The sequence below is a fragment of the Mizuhopecten yessoensis genome, unplaced genomic scaffold (assembly GCF_002113885.1).
Source record: "Mizuhopecten yessoensis strain PY_sf001 unplaced genomic scaffold, ASM211388v2 scaffold4701, whole genome shotgun sequence".
In the NCBI taxonomy this organism is placed as follows: Eukaryota; Metazoa; Mollusca; class Bivalvia; order Pectinida; family Pectinidae; genus Mizuhopecten; species Mizuhopecten yessoensis.
This window is the reverse complement of record NW_018405678.1, coordinates 121,661-135,373: the sequence shown is the minus strand read 5'-3', so window position 1 is coordinate 135,373 and position 13,713 is coordinate 121,661. Positions and strand designations below refer to the sequence as shown.

General features: G+C 36.1%; 1 protein-coding gene across 13 annotated transcripts in view; it reads right to left on the bottom strand.

The window, feature by feature from the left end:
* Positions 1 to 3,306: 3,306 nt before the first annotated feature.
* LOC110449604 (tripartite motif-containing protein 2-like) overlaps positions 3,307 to 13,713 on the bottom strand; it is a 65,894-nt gene continuing 55,487 nt past the window's right edge. For 10 of the 13 annotated variants that reach the window (XM_021496560.1, XM_021496559.1, XM_021496558.1 and 7 more), the window contains 3 exons: positions 9,047 to 10,612; positions 7,391 to 7,446; positions 3,307 to 5,075 (listed from right to left, as the gene is read on the bottom strand). In XM_021496560.1, the coding sequence (XP_021352235.1) occupies positions 4,894 to 5,075; positions 7,391 to 7,446; positions 9,047 to 10,612 (1,804 nt within the window). In that variant the 3' untranslated portion in view covers positions 3,307 to 4,893. The remainder of the gene's footprint in view (positions 5,076 to 7,390; positions 7,447 to 9,046; positions 10,613 to 13,713) is intronic. The other 3 variants (XM_021496568.1, XM_021496570.1, XM_021496569.1) reach the window with 3 other exon arrangements.

Below are 13,713 nucleotides of genomic sequence, written 5' to 3'. Positions count from 1 at the left end.
TTACTAAGACACTCCATTGGATGACCAGGACAAACGTTGACATTTCCGCAAAACGTTTCCAAACAATGTGTCATCAATCGGTAAAGAGGTGGTCACCTTATTTGTCAGTTTGTTGTTTGGTTGCCGCGGCTTGTCCATAGTTCTTAGTAATACATGTCAGTTTTAACTATATATCTTACAAAACGAAGATTATCCTAGAATATCAATATTGGTAAAAGCTTGTCTGACAGATATCTGTACCTGGAAAAAGCGGAACTAATTGTCTTTTCCCCAAAGTATCAGCAAACAATGGCTCTCCAGCTCAAGGTCGGTGCCAGAAGTATTGAGACTGTCCCAGCTGTTAAAAACCTAGGGGTATGCTTTGATAGTTGATTGAACATGGAGAAACAAGTGAACGCTATTGCCAAATCCTGTTATTACCAGATCAGGAACATCGACTGTATTCGGTTGGATTATGGTAACGCCCTGCTCTGTGGTATATCTGACAAACTAACTAGTCGTCTGCAGGCGGTCCAGAACACTGCAGCACGGCTGGTTACTCGTACTCGAAAGAGAGCGCACATCACACCTGTGCTATATTCATTGCACTGGCTACCTGTACGATACAGGTCGCAGTACAAAATGTTAGTGTACAAATACAAGGCACTGAATGGAACAGCTCCCCAGTACCTACAGGAGCTTGTTATGTTGTGTGTCCCAAAATCTCGTACTGTGACCTATGGAAACCGGTTCTTTGAGAGGGTTTCGGCCACGTTGTGGAATAGCTTACCATCTGCTATTAGAAAGTCAAATACCCTTGCCAAATTCAAGAGGGACATCAAAACTCACCTCTTCACGTCTGCATTTAAGGCTCTTTGTAAATACCACCATTTATTTGTTCATTTGATGATTATCTGCTAGCTTAAATGGATACATGTGATTGTAAGTCTTTGTTTTTTACAAATTATATAGGGCGCTATATAAATGTTGTAGATTATTATCATTAAATTTTGTGTTCATATGTTGTGATTGTGGAGTCCTTATCACTGATATAACTATTTGTTTAGTATATCCTTTGTTTAGCAGCATACTCAGTCTGATGTCCTGATGTGCGAGTCCATAAGGATATGTCCTAGCAGAGGTTCGTATTTCCAACAGATCAATACATTTGCCATTTCATTGCAATACTACACTAAAGAAACAGCAATATCCAACCCACCACTATCCATGTTTTGCAGGCATAGATCGGCAGCAACGATCCTTCCTAGCCCTACAATTTATACCAAGGTATTGCATTGGCCAGACAGCATGTTTTAATATTCATATCAATCCTAAACAGTTTTATTTAAAAAACATTTTAGTGCTATATCAGACCACGAGTTACTTCTCTTTAAATGACGATATTTCCTGTTAGAAGTATCATCTTTTTTGGGACAATACCTATATAAAATGGGACCTATTTAACATTAGAGATTGATGGTTATAAGCTTTGTTATGCAGAAGACAGCATCATACTTTGAATTAGCGTTAGTCGATTCTGCATTTGCACGATTGAATTTTATAGGTGCAATCACCTTCTGGATCGACAGTAGTTGAGACCAATTTGGATTTCCACCGTTTTGGCCCCTAGCATAAAAGATGAGACCTAAGAAGACGAAACAGCTGTATGGGGCAGTGTGATTGCTTTTTGGCATAATGTATTTATCACATATGTAAGTCTTATGTTCATTTTTCAAATTAACGCCGTATTCAAATTTGCAGTTTTGAAATTAATTGATATTTAATATTACTTAAGATAGAAAGCCTTCTCTGTCATGTGAACTTCGCGGCTACTTCGTATCTCGAACATTTATATGTTGACAATACACAGTATCTATTACTTAAATACTATTAACTTTCCTTTTTACAGGTATGGACGAAAACAGCAGTATGGCAGAGTGTGTTGGAGCAATGCTGACGTAGATGAACTTGGCTGAGAACCATTTGTCCTAGGGTTGGTCGAGGAGCATTTGTCCTAGGGTTGGTGTAGGAACATTTGTCCTAGGGTTGGTGGAGGACCATTTGTCCTAGGTTTGTGGAGGACCATATGTCCTAGGGTTGGTGGAAGATCATTTGTCCTAGGGTTGGTGGAGGAGCATTTGTCTTAGGGTTGGTGGAGGACCATTTGTCCTAGGTATGGTGGAGGACCATTTGTCCTAGGTTTGGTGGAGGAACATTTGTCCTAGGGTTGGTGGAGTACCAATTTGTCCTAGGTTTGGTGGAGGAACATTTGTACTAGGTTTGGTGGAGGGACATTTGTACTAGGGTTGGTGGGGGAGCATTCGTCCTAGGGCTGGTGGAGGAGCATTCGTCCTCGGGCTGGTGGAAGATCATTTGGCCTAGGGTTGGTGGAGGATCATTTGTCCTAGGGTTGGTGGAGGAACATTTGTACTAGGGTTGGTGGAGGATCATTTGTCCTAGGGTTGGTGGAGGACCATTTGTCCTAGGGTTGGTGGAGGACCAATTTGTCCTAGGTTTGGTGGAGGACCATTTGTCCTAGGGTTGGTGGAGGATCATTTGTATTAGTATAAGCTAATGTTAACACGTAAGTAGATTATCGTGTAGTATAAACTATTTAACTACTAACCTTTGTAAATTAAGATTTCATCAGTGTAAGACATGTTTCATTCTGTATATCACCTTTAAGTTCATCAACCAGTTAACTCTGTGACTACACTGTGCTATTCAATATGCTTTGATTCCACCAGCAATAGTTATTTTTATTTTTTAAATAAGCGGACGTTAAGCACACTAACCTGGCTAAAACAGTAGTTTCTTTGTACAAGCCTGTATAGAAGTACTTTGTGCTGTTTTTGTATATAATATTTCCAGTTAAATACAATGCCAAAGGAAAGATTACCAGTTTAATATGAATGAAACTTATTTATTACGGAACCATTAAACCTTTGTGAAATAAAAGGGGTGTGAAACAGCATGAATACTGAGTTAAATTTAAAAAGAATAGTAAATTGATTTTCACCAACCCCACTAGGTGAATAGCGTGACAACGGGGCTCGGCTGTACTTTAAAATATATGATAAACTTGAGTTATCTTTCCTGAATTGAATTTTACTAACAAAGAATTAAACGGATTCCAGTATAGAATACAATATAGTAGAAACGGGATTGTGTCCTTTGTTATAAGTTAACACACTCAAATGCTTAAAACTATCTGGTAATATATGCAACTTTTTCTTGCTGTGATATAATTTATATGTTGTTGCTATATTGTTTTGTATGAAATATTTGAAAATTAAAATAAAGAAAGAAAAAATATGACGAAATTTGCTGTATTTTCAACACTGTATTAAGTAATATGCTTGATTCAATTAACATACTGCTGACTCTCTCTATACATCGCGTATGTTTAATACATCCCATAATATAACTAAACGACATACTTCAGTCACTTCGTATACAACTTTCATATACTCCGTATTCTTTGAACACCAAGGGCGACAACTGCGAAACAGGTACACCAGTCCCAGGTAAACAATGTGGAATGAACGATACGCGGTCTCATTCAGCTCCAGAGATACAGGTAAGTTGTACACTTGTAAAATCCACTCAAACATTTTTTCAGTCCAGAAAACATGTCCATTCTACACATTTTTTTTAAGGATGGATCTTCAATATGGAAGCTTTAATAATACATTGACTGAAATTTCACGATAGTTATGTGTTATACAAGATATACAGGGAATATCATGCATTATTGAAATACGTTGTTACAATGATGACTCTACGGAGTAGTGGAACTACGGATAACATATCTTATCGCATGTCCATTTTACTGTTTACTGTATGCAGTCATGCGTATAGAAACAAGGAGCTCGTTTATTTACACTTTTGGTAGTCGTCCGCCATCTTTGATACTTCCGGCGGATGTGTACGATACTAAATCTATTTGACATGCAGCTGTACGGACATGCGTATTGGAGGTCTACTTCTACTCAGTGTTATAGATAGTAAAGACATAAGCTTGGTGACATTATGTGTATGGTTTGTTTTAATAATGTTTGTATGACTGACATGGTTTATAAAATATTGATTTTCGAAGTGATTTGTTAATGACGGGGTTTATTGAGTTATTTGAGACGGTGTTTATTAATACTTCATGTTTAGTATCGTTTTACTAATTACCAATAGAAATGCACGAGAACAAAACACGAACTGACCATCACAGATATTTTATTGAATTGGTGAGTTGACTGTATAAATAACTTAACTACGTAAAACTGTATGTTATGTTGAAATTTAACAAACAAATGAGGTAAGAGAGGCAGAAAAGGTAAAGTAAGATTATCTACTTAACAGGTAAATCATGCTGGATAATGATGGTTAGACTATCGGATCTGTCCCAACGCTTAGCACGTTTACTGACGAATGATATAATAATTAATAACTAGTTACATCTTTGGATACAAAATAATGAAAACAACATGCTCCGAACGTCTGCTCCCAAATAAACTTTGACGCCGTCACGATGTATACATACAAGAGGACAACAAATCTTAGACATATTTGTCATTCAAATAAGATTCAAATGTCCAATGACGATTTCTATCTAGGCATTGGCGAGTATAAATAGTCGATATGGTTGGTTGAGGTTAATAAAGAGTATATAAAAAATGGAAAAAAAATAAAAAAAATAGGAAAGCTTATATCGTTCAGTAGCGCTTCACAGAAATAAAATAGTAGTTTAAACGAAAGCAAAATACAAAAGAGTATTTATAAAAATGCAGTTTGGTCATACATATAGTCTGGAGTTATCGGCCGTTACATATCAATACTTCCGTTGTTGTCCTGTCGTCATTTTGAATGATTCTGAACGACGCCAAGTACGTGATAACGGCTGATAAATTCAGCCTTTTTTCATGCATGTTCATCGCCGCCGTCTTGAAGGTCAAAATTTACGTTGGTCTCAGACGTTCTTAAGCCACGTGCCGCAACCTCGGTTTGGGTATACGTTTGGAGCTCGGGACAGATCCTTGGCGACATACTCCTAGCTATCTTGGTATATATCTGGTATAAGTCGGGGTTTCTACTGCATACACCTGGAACGAAAAACAGACGGCCAGTGAGTTCTAATCTCATTCTCCCAAATCATAAAACACTGGAAACTTTGTCTAATAGGATTGTTATGATGTTCCAAGCATATCTTAGGTCGAATGCCTGAAGCAAAAGTTACATGAAGCATTTGTTGAAAATCATTTGCGTGTATTTAGTTTCCATCGCTATCTATTTAAAACAGGCTCATTTATTTATTTATTTTGTTCATTATTCGAGCTAAACTAAATATTCACAAATGAAAACAAATCAAAGTTCTTCGAAAAAGACCAATTTAAATTGAAAAAGAAATCAAATCTAAATTGTTAAAAGCATCTCCAAGTTTAAAACATAAAATGTTTATCTAAGAAATGAGAAGAATATGAATATTTCATTTACAAAGATATTTCATTAACAATGCACTCTGATATTATCTGCCAAAACTATTAAGTTATTAGACAGCAAATATAGGTTCGACACTGTTTCCTTTATATGTAGATTTCCAAATATAAATAAAAGTGTATTTATATATATAAAATATGTACAAATATGTATACATATATGTACAAATAAACAGAAGTGATTTACATAAAGATATACACATATGTAACAAAGAAAGCAGTAGTTGATTTAGATATTATAAATATGCAGATTGTGTATCAAATATATCTCAACTAGAAATCCAGTATTAATATATGTATACAGGGAAACCTCGTTTAGTCTGCACTCATTAAACGTTGGGCCATGAGTTGTATAAATGTATTAGGTTCTTTACCACCTATTCTTCTCTGTATAAGAAAAAGGATATTCAATCGTTCTTCTGGGGAATATTCCGAAATGTAAATTTAAACGAGGTTCCTTTGCATATGATACACCGTAAATACTGTATACTTAAACAAAAAAATCGCCATTTTGAAAATATACCTTTCTTCGATAAAATCCGTATAAACCCACAGTTAGTGTTTCATTTTGTAATAATTTATATAAGGACATTACAACTAAATCCTTATTTTGAGGAAAGGAAACGGCGAAAATTAAACTGCGGCGAATATTTTTCGGTATACAGTACCTACCCACACTTAATAGTTTATACATTGAATACAAAACAAAATGTCAAATGTAAACAAACATGGGTGACCTTATGGGTTAGTAGGGGGAAACAAGTCAATAGTGAATGGCATTTGTATATCCATATATGGAGTATATGGCTAAATGGGTAATTTCTTTAAATTACTGAATTCATAATAGTGCTTGCTAAACATACAATGATGGAATGACGTTTTGACACACGAACTATATATATATATATATATATGCATTATTTTTGTTAAATCAAGTACACGTAAATATACAGATTCTAGTGAAAGACCCTAGGTCTACGAGAGAAAAACCTCCTTTATATTTAGGTTATAGTATTATGATGAATCAGTTTTAAATTTTCTAGAAAATCACACACAAACTATGTTATTCTGAACAATTGTAAGCATATTGATGTTAGAAACCACTATGTAGATTATAATACACACCCTGTTAAATAACTAAATATAACTCATTGGATTAAATCTGTGTAGAACGGAACATATTTGTTATTCATTTGCTAAAGTCGAGTGTATTTTACTTCAGAAAATGAATCTTATCAAACACAAGTCACATTATGTTCCAATGATCAATTTAAGTGTCAAAGCAACATGTAGGTATCCATATTTCTATAATATTTAGCGATATGGAAAAAAAATTAGGGGAATTTTTCAAGAAAAACTTCTTATACAAACTAACTAAATAAAATTAAGAACGCCCTATTGCACTTAATTGTTGTCTTGCGATAAAAGAATATTATAGTTAATGATAACTTCCAGGACCGAGACATTATTAATTGAAGAATTGGTTTTCTTTTAAGCCAGTAGAACGCTGTCCTGTGGTAGAACGTTACCAACAAAAACTAGGAACATAGCAAGGACCAATGAGAAAGCATTTTATACAATGGATAGTTAGATACATACAGATGATAGCACTAGCATATGATTTATATGAATAGCCACACGTGTACGACTCACTTCGATTCCAATGACGATTATAGAAAGTTTTGACTATAGTGAAATGAGAAATAAGTTCAGTAACGGTAACTATTTTACCTCTGATGCTAAATACACAATCACCTTTCTGTTATATTTTACAGTGAAACTGTTAATTTGGATGCCTTTAATTTCAAGAATTGCTTTGGAAAATGCTCATTCCGAAATTTCAAAAATTCAATGCGAGTACTTTAGATGAAGACAGTAGGACGATATATCTAAGATAGTTAGAGAAACGGTGTTATACACACTCCGACAGACTACTGACACGAACATGACAACACCGAGGCGTGGAGAACCATTGATTCTGAAAGGAGAGAAGGCTTATTGTCGCTTACAATTCCAAGTGCCAAAGCAATCAACTGAAAAAGGTACATGTGAAACAACGCAATTTGGGATTTTATAAAAATGGGTTCAAAATTTTAGTGAAAATAATTATGATTATGCATAACTTAAAAATACAATTCGATCTGCTGAAACTAGTTACTTAAATGAAACGTAAAATTACAGTAAAAACAGATTGTTCAAAAGGATTTTCAAAACTCGAGTGAAATAATATTTATCTTAACGCATGGAGGTGTGGGTTGAATTCACCACCGGAGTATCAAAACAATCAACTAAAAAAAGTTGGTGAATAAAAAACAAATATGGTTTTCAAAAATGTTTTCATTATACCATTATGTAAAAAAATACCACTTTTAATTGACATATATGCGTATGTAATTTTCAGCGAATAATAATGCATTTTGTATCTACATAGCTCAAAATTCAATAATTATTACCATGTTATAAATCTGAAAAATCATGGTATTGATTCGAATATTTTCCCTTCAGAATTTCTTATGCCGAGCTATTTGAGCAATTTTTTAATAACTGTGTCTATCGCATTAACTCGATTGCGATCTAAATTCTGTTTTTATTAATAAGGAATTTCTTTATCATTATGCAAAAGTTAGTCTAGCTTTAAATAAGATGAGCGCTGGAATAAAGTTAGATAATCCTAAAAAAAGACCCGTGGTATCAAACTTAACTGGCTGCTACAGACCGTATTCACGAGGTATCATAGCATAAATTTAGTGATTTTCATCTATTTTTAGCTTTGACCCAAATTTATGTATGTATCTTCTACAGATGATTAAGATATGTTTCAGTGTTGTTCAATAAATAAAAAGATATTACAACACTTAACTAGCACTACCAGCACCTACACATACCGGCTCTTGTTTCACTGCAGTATAAACCGATCGTTCATTAATAACCTATACAAATCTTATATCCATCTACAATGTAATTAGTTTCCATTACCACTCACTTATTTATGGGCACCTTACCTATTTTTATGGGCACCTAACCTATTTTTACGGGCACCTATTTCTCGTCATTTTATAAATACTCTACAAAGCTCATAAAGGCCACTAATCTATTGACACGAGAACAGTTATCTATATTTTTGGCATCGTCTATTCATAGATTCAATGCATATTTGTATCATTCCCTGTCTTTTCATAGATTCATTGCCAATTTTTATCACACCCCATCTATTTATAGGTCTTGTACCTATTTGCAACACTTTCTGTCCTTTTATAAGTCTGTTGCATATTTTTCTTCTATCCCTAATAATTGTTAGATAACAAACTTGTTTGAATAAATAACATTACTCTGTCTATTGGTTAATCCTCTACATATTTTACCATATTCACACCCTCTGCTTTTAAAAATCTAGCGCCTATACTCGACTATGTAATGGCCCTGATTCTTTTGATTTAGGCATATATAAGTACACCAGCTAATCGTTGACCAGGAGTGTTCACGTTTCGTTATTGCTGCCATCAGGCGAGTAATAGTGCTCGTCAATACTACTACTATAGGACAAGAGGGGACCACCTTTACCAGATGCCATTACTAACATGGTATTAGATGGGTTGTTTGTCGTGGGCCGGGACGAAACCTCAACCTTCTGTCTCTCCCGACGGCGTCGATTTCTTCGCGCTTCCTGTCCTGAAGAAGAAACCGGATCTGGACTTGTTGCTTCCGGACTGGCGACATCCTCAGAGTTTGTCCTCTGTAGTTGTGACGTCAGACTTTGAAGACTTCGAGATCTGGTGTTTACGCCCTTCTCCAAGGTTTCAACGTGCTCAGTTTCGGTCGACTTGGTGTCATAGTTGTTCTTAGCACTGCCATATACATCAGTTTGAATGTATTGATTCGCCAAAACCGGTTTCGGGCCCGATTGTGACTCTTCTGTTTCTTCTGTCTGCGTAGTAACAGTGCTGGTGCTGACTTTTGGCATTGGAGCAGCGCCAGAGTAGGATCTTGGTGGCTTCGAAACAATTGGCTTATCTGATTCGTGAAGCTGACCCATATCCAAATTGCCAGCAGCGAAAGATATTTCCTTCAATACGGTGTTCGGCAGATCTTTTAATTCAATTTCCGCAAGACACGATAATTTCTCCTGAACCTGTTTCTTCAAGAGAAGAAGTTCTATATCCTTTCCTTTCAATACAAGCTCTGTCAAACTGCATGTACTTTTTAGACTGTCAACATTTACCTGAAGGTCGCTTCTTTTGTTGACATAGTCCATAACCATTGGTCCGTATTCAAAATGCAGGTCATCAATAAGTTGCTTTTCTCTATTTCTTATATCAGATATGAACTGAATAGCGGTATCGCGAATCTTCTGCTCAGCGGTTTTGATGGTACTCTCACACGTTGTAAGAGCAAGAAGCTGACGATCGTACACCTCCAGTTTGCTTTTACAACAGTTTAACAGCTTTTGAATACTTTCCTTATACTTTTCTACGGCATCCGAAAATTGGGTGATTTCGTGGTCTTTGTGCTCATTGAAGGTACACAGAACACAGATACAAGCCTCACATGGTTCACAGTAGAACCGGACAACCTCTTCCTGGTGCTCCTTACACTCAATATCCTTCTCTATATCCACATCAAATATGCTGTGATTCTTCGTGACTTTCGTTTCTCGATGTAACTCCACACAATTTTTACACAACAGTTTGTTACAATCCAGACATTTCGATGAAGCCTCACGATGCTTTCGATTGACAAGTTTACAGATGTCACAGAAAGGAAATTTGGACGGTTTCTGCCTTGCTACTACCTCGCCAAGGCTCGATACCAGGAAGTTGTCCGGCAACTTCTTGACGCCCCCTAGCGGCAGTTGAGTCCGCTTCCGGCACAAAGGGCACGTAAATTCCCGATAATCGCTATATTTCTTATACGTGCATTCCGTCATAATATGATTGTCGATACATTGCTCACAGAACGTGTGCAGACAATCTAGACACTTGGGGCTCTTGAATCCTTCAAGGCAAATCTTGCACGTGAGGAATTCGTCGTTAATCTCCTGCGCAAGCTTCCCGCCAGTTGATGTAGTTTGGTTCGTCATATTGTTGAGTGTGTTGTAGTCAATGGACGTAGTGTAATATCTGTCTCGCTCAAGTCTCCGTCGATACCTGGAACATAGGAAGAACAGTCACATATGAAAAGACCTCGAATCAATGTCCATAACATAGGCTTATATATTTATCTTGCCACTCTATGTGGTTGTAACATAGTATATCAACCTATGATTTCAATTGAGGATTTGATTGTGAGAAATAAATTCTGAAACTCAAAATGCATTCATCATAAAGGATACAAATTACAGATGAACGCATACCAATTCAATCAATTATCGCTTTTGCCTCACTTATGAAGTACCACAAATGACATTAGAATAACAATTTGTATAATCTTGAATATTGATGATAATTTACACCGTTTAGTTCATGCCCGTATTTAATGTATTTTCCATGCACATACTAGCATTGTTATCATACTTAACCGTATTAAAGTATTATCCAGACACACACTCGTATTACTATACTATACAACTTGGACGACACACAGTGTTCATACTCATGTAATAAACAAACATTAGTAATAATAAAGACGTTTTATTGATAAACACACTAGAAATACTTATAAACGTCGCAAATTATATTATATTATAATTATAATTAGTAAGATATATTTCAATATAGAAACACCAAACACACAGTAGCATTTCTAGGGTACCTTAAATACGAAACACTCATTATCTTTGCTAGTAAACCTCCGAATATAAACGCTTTACTCCATACTCAGACACGCAATACCTGTAAACTGTACAGTTTATATGCCATACTCCAGAAATAAAACAAGTAGTATATCATTCACCGAGTGCTGCCATTCACGCTCCACATGCAACGCAAGCAAGTTTGCCGGTTAAAAAATTCATAGTAAAATTTGGAAAAAAAAAAAGAAAAAAAATCGAGGTCATTTATCCTGTGAAATTGTAACGTTTTGAACGCGAATATGAAAGCCTATTTTAGGCCTAAGAAAACATAGATTGAAATGTTGGTAGAAAGCTATATCGAGGTTTTACTGTACAGCAATCCTATTGCACCAGTGCACTTCCTAGTAACTTTCCCTCCTGGAATGCAATAGCCTACCTAATTATGCCGTCGTCGTATCGATTTACGCATGACAGGAAGTGAGTGATGTATACTATCTGACAAGGAAGATGCACATCTATAGAACATTTCCGCATCAGACAAAACAAATCTTTAACTTCAACTTTAAACGCTATGTTAACATATTAAATCAAACAGGTAAACCTTTTGTAAAAGAAAATATACTTCGCAAAATAGCCCAGAAGTTAACGCGTTTGATGCAAGAACTTTGCCAAATACAACATACACTGCGAAGTTTGGCAAAGGCATAGTCAGCTGGCACGGTATAACTTAGATATACTTATAATGCGTGCAAAATAAAAAAGATATTTGAGTATCTGATAATAAGAAACTAGGCAACTACTCGTTCCATGTGTATACATGGTTTTGTTTGGGGGTTTGTGAATGATGATATTGCTCGTACGTTTTATGGGAACAGTATAGTAGTCTAACGATGCTTTAGTAGAGCCTGCAGGATCCAACAGTAGCGTCTGACTGTATGACATCCTCACCTTCTCCTTAAATCTAGTTTATGTGGGGGGTTTTAAATGTCGCGTGGAGTTACACCTGTCCAGCAGGTTATGCCAATACTCCTAACTACTCCTTTGTACTAATTGTAAAAGATAAACAATGAGTTTATGGAAAGGTACGGGTTACCTTACACTTTACACCTGTGATTTATATAACAGTTATCTCCTCTCAGATTTTCAAATTATTATCTTTAGTATCAACTTAGTCAGTGTTATGAATATATTTAGATTCGTCCTTGATGGGGATTTTGAAGTACAGATTACCAATGAAAAAGATACTGTGAAATCAGATATTTTTATGGTGCCGAAATGATGTGGTTTCCCGGCAAAATACCATTTCGTGGGTACATGAATTCGTGGATTACGAGTACCCACTCAAAATGAGTTGCTTTATATCAAATTTGCATTAACCTAGTTGACCTATGACTTCGTGGATGAAGATAACCCACGAATTCAACGCAACTAAAAAACACACGAAAATTAGCTATTTCATGGTATATTACACATTTTGTTGTATTGCATCGTAATATAATATCAATGCACTGTGCATTCCAATTTGTTTCTACTAGTTTATCTCCCTTTGGTTTGAAACACTCTAAAATCAGGTATCCAAATGATCGAAATTATTAGAGCTTATTTTGTCAGAATAATTCAATATTCTAAAGACGGTGGCAAATCTATCATAACCACTGCCCTGTTTGTCACTGTTAAGGTCTCTTCTGACACATTCTGTCCTTCACTGACTGTTTCCCATTATTCATGGTGCTGAGATAACAGAAAACAGTCACTTGTTGTAATATTTGTTACCAAAGTGTATATAAGTTGGCAGGATATACGAAGCACGGAAATAAACCATTCGTCATACGTTAAGCCTGCTAATACGGTCAGAACCTTTCACATGCTTGTGGCTTTTGGATCAAACTGGATGGTTAATCCGAGCCCAAAACATATGTCTAAGGGTTGCTAGGGATATCATATGGTTGTCGAGCAAAGACCTACGGATAAGTAACAGTGGGAGGTTATCACAGAATGGTGCGTCAGAGGCATTGAAATATGAGAAGAAGAGTAGACCGAAGTATACGTATATCTATGTGTATCTATAAGACCGGAATGGGGGAGTCAGCTGTTCGGAAGCCCTGGGCGGCTCTGTCCTTGTGCCAATGGTGTATTGAGATGATGGGATTTTAAGCCGCTTGATGAAGCGTATCTATCTGGGTAACCAATGGCCAATCACTAATGAGAAAATTCTAAACCAAGTCTCCAAACCAGCTCTTAGAAACTAGGCAGATTTAAAGAGTGTTTATAATGTATCACACGTACGTTGCTTTAAGTCTAAACGTTTCAGAGATCATACTTTCTAAATGTCTTATCGGCGTTCGAGAAGTTGCTATGACCATGAAACAGTTAGTGGTAATAAGCTAACTCATTGGATATCCATACAGTCTATTTAGTTTGGTCTATCCTTTAAAAAATACATTACCATACAAGCTACGGTCCGACATGAGGCCCTTGTTAGTCGCCTTGTACAGCAATACAGCGGAATACAGCAGG